The sequence below is a fragment of the Ammospiza caudacuta genome, chromosome Z, assembly GCF_027887145.1.
Source record: "Ammospiza caudacuta isolate bAmmCau1 chromosome Z, bAmmCau1.pri, whole genome shotgun sequence".
In the NCBI taxonomy this organism is placed as follows: Eukaryota; Metazoa; Chordata; class Aves; order Passeriformes; family Passerellidae; genus Ammospiza; species Ammospiza caudacuta.
Window position 1 is genome coordinate 16,205,414 of NC_080632.1, and position 19,898 is coordinate 16,225,311.

The 19,898-nt window shown below is 37.1% G+C and overlaps 1 protein-coding gene across 4 annotated transcripts in view; it reads left to right on the forward strand.

The window, feature by feature from the left end:
* PTBP3 (polypyrimidine tract binding protein 3) overlaps positions 1-19,898 on the forward strand; it is a 38,897-nt gene that overhangs the window by 9,055 nt on the left and 9,944 nt on the right. For all 4 annotated transcript variants that reach the window (XM_058824523.1, XM_058824525.1, XM_058824524.1 and 1 more), the window contains exons 3-8: positions 5,820-5,891; positions 7,798-7,961; positions 8,810-8,956; positions 11,854-12,018; positions 15,442-15,552; positions 18,124-18,298. In XM_058824523.1, the coding sequence (XP_058680506.1) occupies positions 5,867-5,891; positions 7,798-7,961; positions 8,810-8,956; positions 11,854-12,018; positions 15,442-15,552; positions 18,124-18,298 (787 nt within the window). In that variant the 5' untranslated portion in view covers positions 5,820-5,866. The remainder of the gene's footprint in view (positions 1-5,819; positions 5,892-7,797; positions 7,962-8,809; positions 8,957-11,853; positions 12,019-15,441; positions 15,553-18,123; positions 18,299-19,898) is intronic.

Consider the following 19,898-nt stretch of genomic DNA (forward strand, 5'->3'; position numbering starts at 1 on the left):
TAAGCTTTTCACTCTTAATTTTACAGCTCTTGATAGTCACATGGTCAAGGTTGCTTTTGCATCTTCAAGAGGAAAATGTTATTTTCTTATGTTCTTGCTCTGTATGTAGCATAAATGCAAAGTACATAATGTTTTTCTCTGAACATTTTAATTACTGTTACATGACTCTTTGAAGGTGCGTAGTGCCTTGTTACCAGTACAGGAAGGAGCTTCAGGAGTCGACAGCAGAGGCAGTGGAGCAAGCTGTGTGCTGGCAGAGCCATTGAGCACTCAGGCCTATGGAAGGGCAGCCGTCAGTGCTACGACAGTGCTTCTGGGGTGACTGGCGATCAGCAGCTTGAGCTGTGTCTGGGAGGGGTCTATATAGCAGAGGAAGAGAAGCTTTCTTATTTGTCATCATTGCCTATGATTTCTTTCTTCTTCAGCTTACTGAAAGGGTAGGCTTTATCTATGTACGGTCAGTTTATTTTTAATACAAATACATGGTTTTGAAATTTCCCATAGTTTGGCTTCACTTTCTTTGAAATCTTTATTTTGGCACCAACAGCATTGTACTTCATATTAAATCCCCGCTTTGGAAGTAGGAGCTGCATCTCCTTTGCGAATGTGAAAGAGGAAAACAGAGTAAATGAGTACAGTAATTATCTAGAGACATACTGCAGAAGTAGAAGATAAAAGAAATTTTCATTCTTCTCATGACACTTAGCTTTTCTTTTCACAGTCAGATTCTATAAAAATTAAGAAAGTATGCAGTAGAACAGTTAGTTTAAATATAGCTATGGTTATCACTGGTATAGCTTGAAATTGTCATGCTTTGAAATTTGCCCTTTTGGGACAAATTTCAAGCAATTAATTTGTTCTGCCGTGTAGAATCTTGTAGAAAAATGTACAGTTTTAATTTACATGTGTGGAGAGAGGTGCTTTTTGAAAGAATTATTTTCCTTTAAATTTGCCCATGCTCTTTTTTCATAATGAAACCTATGATCATATTCTTCTGTATTGTTGACTTAAAAATAATATCATAGAGAGATGACTAGCTAAATTCTAGGAAAACCATCAATACAGATGTACATTTCTCTGGAACTACCCCACTTCTAATTGAGCTGTACTGAGGAATTTGTGACTTCTAGAAAATGAAAGGGGAGAAAATACTTCAGCTGAATGCTGAGGGGAGGGTAATAAGGGAGTTACACACAGCTGTTTTAGAAATTAAAAGATTGTTTATAGGATTCAGTGATTCCAGAAGTAATGCTAAATAGATACCTGCCATAGTTTTAACATGTGGACATGTTCTAAAGAAGGATTTTGCCGTACTAGACTTACTCTTCTGTTTCCAACTATATGGGACTCAAAAAGATTTTAGACATTTAGAGTTGCTTTCAGATGTTTATGGTTTTTGCTATGAATGCAATGGGCTTTATCCTTTAATTGCAAAATAATTAGCATAAATTATTAGCAGAATTTTCAAAATCTTAGAACAGCTAAAGTAGTTTCAGGACAGGCACCTGTTGCTGTTGTCAATTGTGTAATATGCCTTATTTAGTCAGGGAGATTGATCTGGTAGGTATGGAAGAATACTTTGTTTCATTAACCTATCATTGAGTGCCATGCTTTGTGTGGCCTCTTATTTGACTATTTACTCAGCACTACAGATTACCTGTTTTTAAAGGAATGTCCAAAATCAAACTGAGCTTTCTAAGCAACTGGCTTCTAGTTCCTACTGAATAACAAGGAAAGAATAAACTTAATCTAGCTGTAGCTGTTCTATTACTCTTGCCTTACCTGTTGCCAGTTAATAACCTCCAAGAAATGTAAAATTGCTGCCTTGAAGTAGAAGAGGTGGAAAGTCTCATGATGTAAAAAAAGGAGTCTTAAGATCTTAGGAGATGATTAATATGTTTGGAATGATAGAATGAGTGCAGGAATAGAGGAGGATGTTGCAGCCTTGGTTTGATAGCTGTCCTTGTTTTGAGCTATTCCATTTACCTCGTCTACCACAGTCTGAAAGAAAGAATATTAGCCATCTAACTGGCACTCAGAAGGCAGGTGCTGGTTTTCGTGAGGTAGGCTTTGTGCTGGAAGAAGTGTTCATTAGGGAAGGGTTAGGCAGCATGGTTACTTGTCCTGCCTGCTTGTTCACTTTCACTCTGTGGCCTCACAGAGAACTGGTGCAAGCAGCTTGCTGAGGCTAAGCAGCTGCCCAACCCCACGCAGTTGTGCTGTGGAAACTGAAATGGATGTGGTGGCACGAGGGCGGTGTGAACTCCTGTCTCTGCTTAAAGAAGTGCTTGTCTATGAACTGTGGACAGGGAAGTATATCAAGGTAGCTTTATAAGCAAGATTTGCCTACTCTTTTGACTGTTTTTCAGCTGGACTGAACAACTGTATAGCTAAGAAGTAACCAGTGGAAGACTTGTGTACAGAGAGAAATTAGGGGCATGGTAGGACTCTCTAGCCTCTGAAGAAAGATTCAATTAGAATCCTCTAAGACATTATCTAGGGCACTACCCTATTGTGTGGAGTCTTTCAACAATAAAGGCCTTGCAAACCCAGAGCAGCCTTTGTCACTACATTAAATGCTTCGTGTTACAAAGTATTTTAAAAATATCTCTCTCACTTCTATGTGGGAAAGAAAGAGATGGAACAAACGGTCTTTACAGACTGAAGTTTTGTAATTTCTTCGTGTATTCTGTATGAGCGGAATTGTGAAAACACTGAAGAAGTAAACGTCATCTTTTTCATTAGTCCAGAGTATCTCAAACATACACATTTTGTACTTCTACTTGCGCAACTGCCATGGTGTCAGTTTATCTTTGCAATCTTCTAGAACATTTTTGCGTTTGTTTTGGTTTTGATTTGTCAGTGAATGAGAAGGCTTATCATTTGTAAGCTGCCTAAACGAGGAGGTGATGAAAAGCATCTTTTTTGTATTCTTCTACTTGAGAAATACCTTGATCAGCCACCTGAGAAAACACTGGCATTCCTAGCAGTTTTCATATACTACATCCTTCCAAGGGGCATGCTATAGTTTATAAATGCACTGTCATTGTTTGTGTGGGTATATAACTTAGTATTGATACTAAAAGTTAAAAATTGGAGTAGTGTTTCAGTGGAGCACTCAGACAATAACAAAAAGTATAAACAAAATCTTCAGGTAAGATTCTAAATTGTCCTGTAAGAAACTAAGTTTTGTAGTCAGGGCTCTAAAGTTAGCAAGCCTAGCCAGTCCAATTATTCTACAGTGTCTTGATTTAATGTTTAATTGTTTTGTTTTTTAATGCAGTCATAGTTAAAAGTATGTAAATTTAAAAACACTCTTTGTATCAATTTGAAGATACGAAGACAGACATTTGAAATTATGATGGTTCCCTGTATTGTAAGAACCCCAAAGCTTTGTTGATCTTTTATTAAACCAAATAAAACAGTTGCATAGCTGATAAGCTTGGGGTTTAAAGAGTTTCTCTGTATTTTCGCTGCTGTAGTGGGTTAATGGTTATGAATGTAATGGCAAAATCTAGTGAACTGTCTTAGGATATACTGACTGAATGATGTGTCAATTGTAAGTACAGGCAGATGTCATGGGTGAGGGTTGTAACTTTGGTATAGGTTTTCTCCTGTCGAAGCTGGTTTAGTCCACCATTCTGGAGCAGCAGTTCATTGTGTGCTGCAGTGAGCTACATCTTCAATTTTATGGATACAGGCCAGTTACAGAGCGTTGTAAAACAGGTCACTGCAGCCATCTGCATTGTATTTCTTTGTATTTGTGTGCTAAAAATGAAAGAAGTTGGAAAATATTTTCTTCTGAAAATGTTTGAGGTGTTCTTTTTTTTAATATCAGTGTATATAAAATTGAATATGAGATTGTAAGAATATATGTTGGACATGGTAATGCACCATGTTTTTCCACAGCCTTCTGGAAGTATGCAGATGTTTCTTCTGTTGAATAAATACTAAGTTAAAAACCAAATTAAAGCCCCCACAACAGGAATTGTGTCAGTAGTGGTTTTTCTTCCTGCCCTCCAGTAAATAAAAGGTGGGTTTGGTGTAATAAAGGACAATCATTAATACTTTCTACTACATCTGCACATACAGCTTTTTTTTAATTAGCATGATATGCATTTTACAATCAAAATATGCTCTTTAGGTGCAATACCTGAGTGCTGGTATACTCAATGTAGTGCTAATAGGTGAAAATTAATATGAGTATTGCATGTTAATTACATTCTAGTGTCTGTGCAAATACAGTGTAATATGCATGACGTCTAGTAACCGTTTAGTTGACAGTTCTTTAAAATACAGTGTTTATATTTTTTAGTTCTCTTAAATGTAAAAATGGTTTTGCTGTTTGTCACAATTAGATGTTGTATTTAAATATACTGTTGAGATCCAGTTTCATGGTTAAAAATAAGTCTCTGCTGTTGCTGGAGAGGAATGAACACACTCATGTTTTCTTCCATCCACACTAACACCTGTGCTCCTTCATGAGCAGCTAAATTTGGCTGAAAAGGTCTTTAAGCACCCTAGCCTAGTCACAGTCTTCTGTTGTGAATGACTTTCCCACACTAGGGATGCAGCAGGAACACATGATTAGCCAGGATGAGGAGACTCTAATTGCTCCTTTTAGCACAGACCCCATATAAGCCAGTACTCTGAGCAGTGTTTTTGCAGCCGATGCAAGCCAACATGATGGCTTTTCCTTACCCTTTTCTTTGCAGTGGATCCTGCCACTTCTCAACGTCTCTTTCAGCTGAATAACTAATCTAGCTCAGCTCAGAATGCTGGTAGGCTGGAGAATTGATTAATCTCATAGGATAACTCTTGGGCACTAGACTTGATGCAAGATAAACAGTTCATGCACATGTAGGAATGTTGGACCAAGGGCAATGGGAAGTTCTCTTTCCACCAAAGTGTTGAGAAGCTGTTTGGATCAACTTATTCCATCTTGTAAGATCCCTTGGCCTCCACTTTCCATTAAAATGCTTTTATGGAAGAAAGTGGTGAAAGTTTCAGGAAATGTAACTTCCTTTCAGAGGTGTTTTGTTTGTTCAAGGTGTACCTTGTTTCTTGTTGGCGTTTTGAAGTTGATGCTTGGCTGAGATATTACAGCAGTCTTAATGAGTAAACAGATGTAACTGGAGCTAGATGCTGATTTTTGAATGAAGGACTTGTAGTACTCAAACTCTCTTCTGTCAGTAGAGTCTGAAATTGTTAATATTCTTAAAGCAAATACCTTGATCTTTCTCCTAAAAATTTGATGGTAAGTCGTATGTATTTTAAAAAAATGTACTGAAACAAGTTGGTTTTTTTTTCTCAAATGTGCCATGAGTGTGTTTAAATATATGTCAAATTAGTTTTGCTCAAGGTCCCCTGTGTCCTGTTGCAAATGCAGATTTTACCTATGTGGCTGTGCATTTATGAAAGTAATGTTGTATTGCAGACACAAAGCCTACAGCCAGCCTACAGCCTCCTTTCTTTTCTGAACCAAGTTTTCTTAACCAAGTTATTCTTGTTATTTTAAAAAGGGTAGCAGGATAGATTTAAATCAGTGTAACATATTGATTTAAATCAATAGTGTAATATAGCTGAATTTGCTGATTTATTGAGACTTATTTAGATTGACTTATTGAGATTTATTTATTATGGGGAAAAGTTATGTTGTTGGCATTTTTTTTCCTGAAAAACAAGTTCCTGGCAGTTGTGGGTTTTGTGTATAGGAAGGGGGTGTTCTTGGGAAGAATAAGTAAAGGGAGTTGTTGCACTTTTATGTTGAGCTTTCTCTGTAACAGCTTTACTCGTAATCTTGTCTTTTATTTCTTTAGTGTGGTCCTGACAAGCTGCTTCTGGTGTCAGTAACAGACCTTCTACCATGAGCAACTCTACTCCAGCTACAGGTATACATTAAAAAAAAAACCCTCAAAGTTCTTCATCTGTTCTTTCTCTGTGTTGGTTTTTTTTTTCTTTTGTTGTTTTGTGTGTTGAGGAAGATGCAGTCACTGTATATATTTGTTTACCTGTAGTTTTAGACCAGACAGGAAGTTGAAAATGGGAGAAAACTGGTACTACTTTTGTTAATATTACTTCCAGCATTAGGTGTACATGGAGTGTTAATGACTAGTGGTTGCATGAAGTAACTTTGTGTAAAATAAGTTAACTGAATCATGACCTAGACAATTGCCTATCAGCAGTAGTTTCCAAATAGTTTATTTTATATCAGGGCAAAGGACAGAGCAGATCACCTTTTGTGATCTTGGACACCAAGTCTCTGAGACTTGCTGTATTTTCAGTGGGGAACGAGGAGTCTGAGGAGCTAACTTGAAGATTTTTCTTTTTGATTTCTTTGATTTGCACATGTCAGGTTGTTTATACTTCTGCTGATCAATTTAGTGTGAGGTCCAAATGTTTCTGCTTGGCTTGAAATAGCATTAGCTTAAAGCTCAGCAATGTAATAGCTGAAATATATATTATTAATTAACAGTGCAATGACTGATCCTTCACAGTGGTTCCAAGATGTCTAAATGATATAGAGATTTTTGGGATATATTACTTGGCATTCTCATTAATAATCATATAAATCTAAAATAAAATATGATCACTATTGAAATGCATCTTTTTACCCAATACAGCTGCTCCAGCTGCAGGTCTTGTTTTTTGTTGTTATGTTTGGGGTTTTGGGGCTTTTTTGGTCTGGTAGGTCGCATATCTAAAATGGCACATGAAGCCATTTAAAATTTCTTGATGGAAAAATGAATGCATAACAGACTTTTCAGTTTTGCAGGTGGGAGAATTGTTAAGTGTGGTATAGTTGGGGCTTGTATCATCCATCTTGAAATTTTACAGGTTTCCAATAATAAAAAGACCCTCTGTAAACATCCTTATGCACAATGACTTGTGTGAACCAGTTCTCAGCCTTAGACTGTATGCAAAACCTACAGTAAAATCTGAAATTTCTTATAAAGCTCCCACAGAAATTTCTTCTCAATCTTTTGTGTTTCTCCTTGGAAGGCTAAATGCAACAGATTAGATATTAAGGCTATCTCTCTTGCCTCCATTGCAACTGCTTCTAGAACAATATGCTTGTTCCAGATACGGTGTTCTGCTTTAAAGTGCTCTCAAGGCTACTGAGTAATGTTCCTGAAATGCAGTCGTTGGTCACTTACCAATCCAAATTAGTCCCTTACAGGATCCAAACAGGCATATGTTCAAAAAACCCCACTTCTGGCAGTATGTCAAAGTGGAAGATGTAAGAGTTTGCATGGATTTCATGCTGTCTTTCTCAAAGACTTTTTAAAACTTAAAATAATTGTAACAGCAGGCTTTCTTTATTAAAGTAAAAACAAACTCAAAACCTCAAGTTAGCAATTCAGTCACAGAAAGACAAGTTGGTGATAAAAGGAAAATTAATGTATTACCTCCCAATTGGGACTTTCCTCTCTTTTGTGCAACTAATATTTTATAGATATCTTATGTAGGCATTTGGGGAGAAGTTACTGACATCCCATTAAAAAAAAGAAAACAATAGCAATCCAAGACCAAATCTTCAGAAAATAAACAAGTCCAAAGCAAAGCCAGACATACCCCACCCTCCCGTTGCTATCAAGATTTGTAATAGCTGATGAGATCTTCTTACACTGTCCCTTTGTTAGATATGGAATATCCTTTATTATGGTTCAAAGAACTAAGTACCTAAGTCAATGTCAGTGCTGAGGCAGCAGTTTATCTCCTTTAGGTTTTGATATGTACGCTGTGCAATGGGTTTGTCTTGTTTACTTGTCTGTCTCCCTCCCTAAAATATTTTAGATAATGAGAAGAAAAAAAGTAAAGGAAAAAGATCTCAGTGTTCCCCTTCACGTGTCCTTCATATTCGTCAAATTCCAAATGGTGTTACTGGAGCAGAAGTTGTTTCATTAGGTCTCCCTTTTGGCAAAGTAACCAATCTCTTGATGCTAAGAGGAAAAGGTCAGGTATGTAGTTTTCAATGTTTCAATAACAAGAGCAAGACTGAAGATGTGGTTCATGTTATGATAATTTTGATCTTGACCTTGAGTGAAGTGATTGCAACAATGTCTAAATATTTCATTGATAGCAGAAGATTTTCGTATTTTTAAATGTGAAAGTACATTTTGAAATTTATTTTAAGTTTTTAATATGCTTTCAGATTGCATAATGAAGTAGAAAGTTGTTAATAATATTGCTAAACATTATATCCACTTTGTGAAAACATATGGATGATCAAGAACTGCATTGTCATTGTTGATGACACAATGACAATGAGCCTGCCTGCTTAAGCTACTGACATGCATGTAATTTTTTGACGTCTTTTAATCCTGTTAAATGTGGCAGAGTAGTTTGTGTCATGAAGAAGCACAGAAATCCTAAAAATAATAAACATTTATTCAAAAATTGTCTGTATTAATACAATAATAAACTAATGGATGTTTAATGTTCTGTTCCAGCTTTTTCAATCAGTGTGCATATCAGCTACTTGAGTAATAGTGCTTGATTTCAGGAATTTAGCAAATTGATTACAGTGTAGTACTTTTAGCAGCATTACTTCCCATATGTCATACTTATTCCACCTCTTCTTAGATGATATAGTGTACTTACAATATAAAACTTCCTATGAAAACACACAAATTGAATAAAACAGCCCCATAAACATGCACACACAAATGCATTCTAATGCTGAGGAAATCAGTATTGTACTTTCACATAATCTTTTTCTAGTGAGAGTGGAATTGGGAAAAAATTATGGTTTTTTTCTCTCATGTAAACAAAACCAACTTTGAAATCATCTATGTATTGGTTGCAGGCATTTTTGGAAATGGCTTCCATAGATGCTGCTGTTTCTATGGTGAACTACTACACTCCTGCTACACCTCACCTCCACAATCAGCCAGTTTTTATTCAGTATTCCAATTACAAGGAACTTAGGACTGACAATCAGCATAATCAGGCTGTAAGTACAATGTTTCCATTTAACAGGATATAATTGCATGAGTTGTGAATGCATGTGTTAATAGAGAAAGTATTAAGGTGTTTTCTGCTTCTCACGTTGCCCTGCCTGTGATAGTGCTCAAAAGATGGAAAGGATCTCAACCAAGACAGTTGATCCCAACTGACCTAAGGGATGTCTCACACTGTATGATGTTGGGCTCAGCATTGAAAACTGGGGGAAGGATGAGGAATGTTCAGAGTTGTGGCCATGTTCTTTCCAAGGAATTGTTACACTCAGTGAAGTTCCTACTTTCTTGGAAGCATTTAAATAAACACCTATCTGCCAGTGGGGGAGGTGTTTAAAGACCTTGTTTTGCCTTACTTGCATATGCAGCTATTGCTTTGCCTGTTCAGCTGTCTGTAAATGACAGTTTTCTCACTTCTACTCTTCCAATTCCGTGTCTCGTTGTGCTAAGGGAAGGTGACTGAGTAGTTGTGTGGCACTTTGCTGTATAGCAGGGTTAAACCACAACACTAGTAAATAAACAGCTGCACTTCACTATACCAGTAGACAAATTCTGATATGTATCATTTCAGTAACTTCTTAGAGACAGGGTCTTCTCAAAATCTGTAAAATTATTGTGAAGGAGCTAAAGTTCAAAAGTAGTTCATCATAATGACCATAAAATCAAGTGAAGGTGGCAGGAGGACTGCTTGTATGAACAAGGAGCTCCTGATTGGGCTCGAACATAAAAGAGAGGCATAGGAAAGCTGGAATCATGAACAAGTGCCTCAGGAAGATTATAGAGCATTACTTATACATGCAGGGATATGGTTAGGGAAGTCAAAGGCTACACAGAATTGTCTCTGACGAGAGATGTGAAAAGCAGCAAGTTTTGTTCCTTGTGGTATATCAGCCGTAGAAATAAGATTTCTTTTTTCCAAAATAATATGTGGGCCTGCTGCTGAAAGGGGCAGGAACAGAGGAGATGGAAAAGGCTGAATTACTGAAAGCCTTCTCAGCAGCATGTAGTGGTTAAGAGTTGCACTTGAGAAGAGTGGAAATGTCTTGATGAAGGAAGTAGAGAAGAATCACATCAGAGAACATTTAAATTAATTTGATAAACAAAAAGTCTATGTCCCTAGTGAGATACACTTTTGAATGCTGAGGGAGCAGATTGGTGTCATTGCAATGCCAAAGTACTATCTTGAAAATGTCATGGCAGTTGGAAAAAGTGACTGAGTTACTGAGGACTAGAAAAAAGAAAATCCTTCCGTCTACTATATTAAGGAAGGACAGCAAGAAAGATGAAAAGAAAGATCTGGGGAACCACTGCTTGATCAGCCTTACTTGGGTCCCTGGGTAAGGAATGGAGCAACTTATTCTGGAAACTATCTCCAAACATTCTAAGGAGAAGAAAGTGGTTAGTCATAGTCAAGCATAGATTTTTTAAAAGCACATTATGCCTGAGCAATGTGATGGCCTTTTATGGTGAGATGACTGGATTGGTGGACAAGACAAGGGGATATTGTGTATCTTGACTTTGACGAGACTTTTGTTTCCAATAACATCCAAATAGATGAACTGATTAATGCAGTCTAGTTAAGTGAAGTGATTTAAAAGGCTGAAATGGTTGTGACCAGTGGCATAAAGCTAGGGTCCAGTCACTGGCAGAGTACCCTAGGGCTTAATACTGGATTTTGGATTTCTGGATGAATTTCAATTGACCTCCCATTTAGATACTTAAGTTATATACTGTGATATGTATATCATGATTTTTTTTTCCTCTGTAAGAATGTTGACAGTAGTGATTTGGGCATAAATCATTCATTTGTGCTGGCACAAAAGTCACACAAGTCTTGCAAGCTTGTCAGTCTGGTAAATATTATTTGTCTCTTTGTATCATTTTGTTATCTGCAAAACCAAACAAATTACAAGATTTCTTTTTAGGGATGTGGTTTGCATAACAGCCTCAGGAAAACTATATGTATATTTGCAAATAAGACGCCTTGGGTCTCTTTCTGAGTATTTTCAACTTGGTACGTGGCACTTAGTTCTTCTATAACAGCATTGTCTACTTTTAAAAATAAACTGTTTGGCACTTACATTTGAGTTTTATCTAAAATTTGAAGAGACCCTGGTAGAGCGGCTGAATACTGTTACTGTGCTAGTCCCTAGTCTGAGCCCTGAAGTACATATTATTTTGCAGGGTTATATTTTTCTGAAACTATGTAACATGTACCATGTGCCCTGTTTAATCTGTCTTCCAAAGAATTTATGTAGCTGAGACATGTCTTTTAAGTCACAATACTGCATCTGGAAAGGAACATCTCTCCACAGTCCTGCTACTCACTGGAGGTATGAAGACCTCTTTGGGGAAAACCCATGAAAAACAAGTGAAAAGACTTGTGTAATCACAGAAGTATAGTTTAAGGAGTGAGATTTGAACCTATTTTTTGTGGTTGATGGCTTTGCTCTGAAAGAAGAGTAGGGTGTGCAGGTTTAAGCTTATTCCAACCAAATCTTAGTTCCTGAAGAGAATTAATCCTAGTTTTTGGTATGCTGACTGATTGTTTTGTCTATTACAAGATTACAATATTGTCATCTATAATATTGCTGGAAAAATGTCTAGAATGACAATAGCTTACTGAATCAAAGAAAAATCATTACAAGTAGTAGCAGTTTAACAAAAAAAAAACACTTGTAATTCTGTGAATTACACTGGCTAGTTGTAAGGGAGGAGAATGGAAAGTAAGAGTTATGATTTATTTATTAATGTGGGATTTGAATCAATAATATGAAGGAAATATGGTTTTATAAAGTTATTTTTTATGTCCTTTTCATTTAGGAGAACTTTATTTCAGTATGAATAATTTGTATATAAAATAACTGTGCTCTCTGCTGTGACTTAATTTCAGAGACCCCAACCTGCACTGCAATGTGCGAATGCTGTGCAGCATGGAAACCTGGGTACTACAAGTGCTCTTGCTGCTGAAGGTGGGGTCCTTCCAAGTAATGGTTCTGTTCTTCGAATCGTTGTTGAAAATGTTTTTTGCCCTGTCACTTTAGACATACTTTATCAGGTAATGAGGACTGCTTAAAAAAAGTCACAATCTGTTGCTACTGTAAATCCATTAATTTTTTTTTTTTAATACCTGTGGCTCCTGAATCTTCTGAATGAGGACTGTCCCTTTAAAATAATTTCCTGGATTTAGGGATCTAGGATTGAAATAGTTGTATGTAAATGAAATTTAAGTAAACAGGGCTTCAATACTCAGATTTTCATGTTGTCTCATTTAGTTCCTTGCTGTGGAAGCAGCAACAAACTTGAATGGTTAATTCTGCTTTCTTGATGAGCTAGTGAAATACTGAATGTTATAAACTAGTGAATCCATATTATATCACTCTTTCTGCTGAGTAACCTTTGTAGTTTGCTTTATATTTAGGGTTTTATGTTCACTTTTATACCTCAGTGCAAGTGATGTAATATGCAAATTGCTTGTTAAAATCAAATGGTTTTGATTGTTCATCTTTAGAATGTCATTTGACTACCTCTCTAAACTTAGAATAGTGGTAGACTGTATTTATGAAAGACATTGCTATAACTTCTGCTAGGTGTTTGGCCTATGCTGTTGAAAGCTCTAAGTTTAAAAATAATAACTTGAAGACCACTTCTTTGCATCCAAAATATTTGTTGATACTTCACAAATATTGCAAAGTTTTTCATACTTGAAACTTTTGTAATTGATAGTAATTTATGCAGTAAAAGCCATGCCCCACATATAAGTTTCTTAAGTAATACAATTTAGAATAACTGGGATGATTTTGTAGGAACCTGCAGTCCTGGAAGATTCTTTTCCTGCTCTGCTAAGATCTCAAACAATAGTTGTTTTTAGCAACACTGTTTTTCCTCTTACCTCTTAAAATTTTCTGTTTCTCTTTATCTCCTCACCATGATACTGATTAACTAGTGTACATATTAGTTGCCACTTGGATCTAAACCTTTGTAGGTGTCTTTGAGTGTTGCTCACTCATTACTGAACCTGTGCAAATACTATGTCAGCTGTTTAGGATTATTGCTGCATTCAGAATAACCTCAGAACAAGCTCCTGGGGTTATGGAAGCTGTACTAGTTCTAAGAATGCAAACGCAAAGAGGAAATTCATATTAATTTACTTTCCTCTGATTTTAGTCTACTTCAGTGCAGCACAACTATATTTTCAGCATTTGAATTGCTCTCAACTACTTTTCCAATATGTCTTGAAAATTTAGCAATATTTGCAAAGGGATCTTATTTGGAGTTCTTAATAGGGGACAGTCTCCTCTAATTAGAGCAGCACTTTGTGCCCAATCTAACTTCCACTTTGTATAGTAAGGTTAATGAAAATGAGTATTTTCACTGGCAAGTACAGCATCTTATGGAACACTACTAGGCAGGCTGTCAGTCCATACTTGGACTGTATTTTGTAAATTGTCTTGCCTGTCAGAAAATTAATTTTTTAAAATCACAATTTGCCTTAAAATATTTATCATATGAAGCTGAAAATTCGGTGTTATTTTTTCAGAAACAAAGTTGATATATACAGTGTGTTTATGTTTAAAATGAAACAGGAATGAGTACATTAAATTTCATTACCTTAAAAAGGTCTATTAAGTTTTCTGGATAAACATATGTTGAGAAGCTGTATTTAGGCATTTCTTAAGAGGAAGTGCTTTATGTACAGGAACTCAAAGACTAATTTTAAATTGCTGTGAAAAGGTTTTTGTTCTGTTTTCTACAATTAAATGATGACTTCAGCACTAAAATCTTGTTTCTGAGAGATGGAGAAACTGGGTCCAAATGGTTGGGACATTAGTCTTGGTCCTAAGAGGTTGACAAGAGATGCTTATACTTACCTAGGGCCTTTCTTTCCATTGCAAACTTAATATTTCTCAGGGGTTTCTGCTTTCCTGACTTTGCATTGATTCTAACAGTTGTTTGAAACCAATAGTACTTCTCAAACTCATCTTTCCTCTGATTGGCCTTTTTTTTCCTGCACTTGCATGATACATCCTGATTTTACATTTGTCCTCACTCTTGTGGCATTGCTTTTGTTTAAACACCTTCATGTAATGCACACTCTCATTTTGAATGTATGTATATTTAAATTCAGCCTTTAAAAGTATGTCTGCAGTGCTTATGTTTGCAATAAATCAAATACAATTTAATTATAAAGTATAGGGGTAGGTTCAAATCTAGGTCTTTGTCTTGCTTCTTTCCTTGTTTTTTAGTTTAGGCAGTGAGTCTTAATAAGCACATCAATTATTTAAGTTCTGTTTTATTCAACAGATTTGCAGAATTTGTCTAATGTTCAGAACATAAAGGTGGATACCTTGAAATGCAGATTGCAGTTCCCATCTCAACTGACTTCTAGTAACAAGGACTAATATTGATAGAAATAGACAGATCCATCAGGTCAACAGGTGGTTCTGTTGTGTACTTGAATCAATTTTGGGTTTTTTGACTAAATAAAAATCTATTTGGATAATCTATTCAACACCTGTTCTGCTGATACCTGATGTGATGTACCTTTCTCAGAGGGGAAAAAGGGTTCTAGTGTAGGAAGTAGTGGAGCTTGTTGACAGCTTTAAACTAGCTTGGAACAGGGAAGGGTAATGTGTAGAAGCTAGAGAGCAAGAGGCTAGAGAGCAGCACTGTGGAAAGGGACCTGGACATCCTGGTCAATGGCAAGTTGAATATGAATCAGCAGTGCACAAGGTCTGGAGGCGAAGCCTTATGGAGAGTAGCTGAGGGCAGTAGGTCTGTTCAGCCCGGAGGATGCTGAGGGGAGACCTCCTTGCAGTTACAGTTTACTCAGAGGGGAAGTGGGAGGAGCAGGTACTGATCTCTTCAGTGTTGTGACCAGTGACAGGACTTGAGGAAATGGCATGAAGCTGAGCTGGGGAATGCTTAAGTTGGATTGGAAAGGGTTTTTCACCCAGAGGGTGTTGGGCTCTGGAACAGGCTTTTCAGGGAAGTGATCACAGCACCAAGCCTGACAGTTCCAGAAGCCTTTGGACAATGCTCTCAGGCACATGGTGTGACTCTTGGGGTGTCCTGTGCAGAGCTGGGAACTGCACTCAATTGATGATCCTTGTGGATCCCTTCCAACTCAATGTGTTCTGTGACTCTAAGACTTGTGAAGTCCATTTCTCAAACCTCAACTCTGATTCATTATTCTCAATTTATATGCAGACACTTGACAAATGCCTGTTTGGACTGTCCTTCCCTGTTAGTTGATAAGCCATTACTAATTCTTTAAAAACACTTTATCCATCTTTCCTGTCTTTTGTAGCCTTCCTTTAATTATTTTTTTACCTGAAACAAAATTCTGAGTTCACACAATTTTTGTTCAGCTCTCACAACAGAAATATTTTTCAGAAATTTATTTGGAATATTAAATGCTAGCTTTTAGTGTGCATGAATTACTCACTGCTTCTTATAGCCCATTTTTTTTCCCTAACAGATTTTCTCTAAATTTGGCTTTGTCTTGAAGATTGTCATGTTCCATAAGAACAATCAATTTCAAGCTCTGCTCCAATATGCTGATGCAATGCATGCATATTATGCCAAAATGGTAAGTATAATGTATTCAGCTTGATTTTGTTTGTTTGTTGGGGGGTTTTCCTTGCTAAGAGATAGGGGAAGCATTAGGAATAGTTTGACTATTAACTTTGTGATATCTCATCATTCTAACATTTTTGTTGCACATTAATAACTTTGACATCTCTCTTTATTTAAGAGGACTGCACTCTATCATTAACTGAAAACAAATCTATAGCATATACTCCAGGACTTGCATGAGTCTGTCAAAATGAAAATCATTGGTAATATTCTCTCTGTCATCTCGAGGCTGAAGAGGCCCAGCTCCCTTTTACTTTTATTTGTGAAAGAGACGCTCCAATTGCTTAATCATCTTTGTAAGTCTACACCGAACCCATTCCAAGAGCTCCAGGTCTCTTTTGGGCTGAGGAGCCCACAGTTGAACATGGCAGTCCAAATGTGGCCTCACCAGTGCTAAGTAGAGGGACAGGATCACCTCCTTTGACCTGCTGGAAGTGTTCTTTATAATGCATCCCAGGATGCCACTGGCCTTCTTGGCCACAAGGACAGATTGCTGGCTCACAGGCATCTTGTGGTCGTGCACAAAGATGCACATTCTTTGTAGAGCTGCTTTCCAGTACATCAGACCCTAATCTATGCTTTGCACTTGCCTTGGCTGAATTTCAGACGGTTCCTCTGTGCCCATCTCTCCAGGCTGCTGAGGTCCCTCTGAAGGGCTGCACAGCCCTCTGGGCTATCGGCCACTGCTCCCAGCTCTGTGTTGTCAGTGAAATTGCTGAGGAGGCCTCTGCCCTTCATCCAAGTAATCTTTAGTTCTCATATAAAGGGAGCAGGAGGTCATTAATAGTCAGATGTGTAGAAAAGCTTTAGCAATCCTTTCACGACAGCTGTGATTCAAGTCCCAGAGAGGCAGACTGGAAACCTTTTTAGACCAATTATCAGGTCAGCAGATAGGTGCCTCTGCCTTGGCAGGGCATCACCTACAACAATTATGCACCACTTCTTGGTGTTCTTGGGCACAGGATCTGTACACTCTGTTGTTTCACTTGAAGTCATGCCTAGGACTAGGACTTATATTGGAAAAGACCCTAAGGTCGTTGAGTCCAATTATAAATCTAATGCTGCCAATTTCACTTCTAAACCATGTCCTGAAGCACAACATCTGTACATTTTTAAATATCTCCAGGGATGGTGACTCCACCACTTGTCTCTTTTAATGCCTTTTGATGAAGAAATTTTTCATAATATCTAGTCTAAACTCCCCTTGCAGAACTTGAGCCTATTTTCTCTTGTCATGTCACTTGTTTCATGGGAGAAGAGACTGACTCCTGCCTTGCTACAGCTTCCTTTCAGGCAGTCCTAGAGAGCAGTAAGGTCTCTCCTGAGCCTCATTTTCCTCAGGGCAGACAACTCCAGCTTGTTGGAGAATTTTGCTCAGACATGGCTTGAAGGAAAAAAGGCCATGAAAATATACAGGTGATTGAAAAGTAAAAGGCAACTGTAAACAGCAAAGTTCTCAGACACGTTCCTGTAAACAGCAAAGTTCTCAGGCTTGTTTTTTAATAACAAGTAAATACCTTGTCCTTGGATAGTGATGGGAAAGCAGAGTGACAAACATGGAGGCCTTGAGAACAGTTAATAACAGGATGAGAAAAACAAGTTTTGGTCTCAATAACAAACCACAGGTATTGAAAACAAGAGGAGGGGTTGGTGTGTAATCTGTAGCCAATGATGAGCTTGGGTTTTGCAATATGTATGAACTTAATTAACACGGTTATAAAAGTGTGCATGGTGGATCAATAAATCGGAGTTCGATGCTCATCAATCAGATGGTCGTCTCCCTTCGCTTTCTCACCAGCTCCCTCCAGCACTCCTTATGGTGCTTGTGCTTCAGATCCTACGGTAGAGTCCCTCATGTAAGGGTCAGTTCATGCAGTTAAAATTTCCAAATTAGTGTTCCTATTTCCATTTGATATTGTGTGTTGAATGGGAGAGAAGTAAGATTAGAGACATAAGAAGTCAAGTCATGTTTAAAGCTGTGTTTTGTCCAGGTGACACAAGGTGATATAATACTAACTAGCAAACTACACTAGAAGTTTAGGTAAGCATAGTTACAGCATAATTGCCTACTTGATGTTTAAAAAGAGGGTTTAATAGCAGAAGGTGAATTACTGTTTCGATTCAATTGCAAAGTGAAAACTTTATAATGGTGGAGTGGTTTGGATTGGAAGCAACCTTTAAAGGTCATCCAGTCCAATCCCCTGGAGTGAGCAGGGTCACCTTCAGCTATATCAGGTTGCTCAGAGCTCTGTCCAATGGGCATCAGACTCCTCTCAGGGCAACCTGTGCCAATGTTTCGTTACACTCATTGTAAAAAACTTCTTCTGTATAGCTAATCCAAATCAACCATCCCAGTTTAAAACCATTACCCCTTGTCCGATACCAACCTGCCCTACTAAAAATCTGTCCTGATCTTTCTTATAGACCACCTTCAAGTCCTGAAAGGCTGCAATAATAATATAAACCTACAGTGATGGCTGCCATGATGTGTTTTATCTCTGAAAATGTAATTATTTTTTTTCAGTCTCTGGATGGCCATTGTATCTACACTGGCTGCTGCACTCTGCGTATTGATTTCTCCAAGTTAACTAACCTAACGGTGAAGTACAACAATGACAAAAGTAGAGATTTCACTCGCATTGACCTTCCTTTTGGTGATGGCCAGCGAACCATGGAGGCATCCTTATCTACTCCCTTTGGTAAGAAACCTTCACTTCTAGTGCTAAATACACACTGAGATCATAATTTTTATGTTACATTTATGCTTTGGCTTCCTATCAGGTGCGTAGAGGGGTACATTTGGCATACATTTTTATTTTCTACATCCAGTAAAATTGTTATGGAAAGCTTGAAGTTGAAGTCTTGGTAAATCAGTATCTGAAACAATAATATGAGGAACACTAGTGGGCAAATTTTAAAGTGTTGTAAAAAAGCTATGAAATACTACTAAAATGCTGTAAAATTGTATAATTGGTACAGGTAATGTAGTAAATATTGCGTGTCAGAATGGAAGTCATCACAAACTGACACTGGCTGCCTAAAGCTGCTTGAAAATAAGTGTTTTAAGGGTATTAGCTCCTATTTGTTGATATTTTAGGATAATTGAGTGCTTCAAGAAACAAAACGGTAAGAAAATCCAAAATGCTATACTTATATACTTACCTTTTAAAATATAAAATTTAAGAAATTTTCTTAAATTTTAGAAGTCATTTTGGCATAGAGAAGACAGTGTCTGCTTGAAGTGAAACTGGAGAAATGCTCACAACACAATTTGAGTGATTTTAGCTAATTTTCTCTCTCTCTAATAACAACTATTAGCAATAATACACAGCGAAGAACTGACTTAGCTGTTGAATAGGTATCTAAGTGCTGTCCAATTGACTATCACAGTAAAAAGTGGGGAGAGTAACTCCCTATTTTCCTTTACTTTTCTGTGGCAATTAGGACAAATACTGGATTTTGTTTGATTTTTTTGGATAGTTGAGTTAGCTTAGATTAGAATAAGAAAGTGAGTTGCACTCGCTACTTTCTTGATTTTTGTCTTTACTGCTCCCCTTAAATGCAGGCTTTGGATCTTTAGGGAATGGACAAATGTCATTACAGGGTGGGGAGAGGAGGATGGTGGAATTTACCATGCAGCATTATAGAAATGTGCTATTACAAGTTTAATATATTCTAATTAATTAGACTTGCACTATATGAAATGTCAGTGGAAGGGAAAAGTACAATTAGAGTAGCTTATTTCTGCACTTGCTTGTAGGGCAGAAATAACGATGCTTTTGGAGAATAACACATGAACACTTCTCCCTATCTTCCTCCTCACTCTCCAAACTTCTCATTGCTAAGAGCCTTGTTTTCTTTTACTGTAAGAGTAAGAAGTGCTGGAATAGTCTGATGTCTGTACCAAAATTTGTATGTGGTACATTCATAGTGAAGCAGCTGCACATTTATTAAAAAAAGAGTAAAAAATAGCTGTAAATGGGGAGAAGTTTGCTTCCTAGCTTTTCTGTCAGTGATGAAAACATGCACATATTGTCATTGGCTTGTTCTGTGAAGCTTAGTTAGAGGATATGAGGAAAAGATGTTCTAAGTCATGTGACTACCTTCACTACTTCCTATTACTAGTGGATGTAGTTTTGATGTAGAATTATAAGACAAAGCTGGTACCTGTCTTAAAAAACAGAATAATATATCTGTTTTTTATTGTAGACTTGAAATTATCTTAATAGCAAAACTAAACTGTTCTTGAAACTTGTTTTTCTTCTTCTTTCTTTAATTTTCTTATGCTTTCTGTGGAAA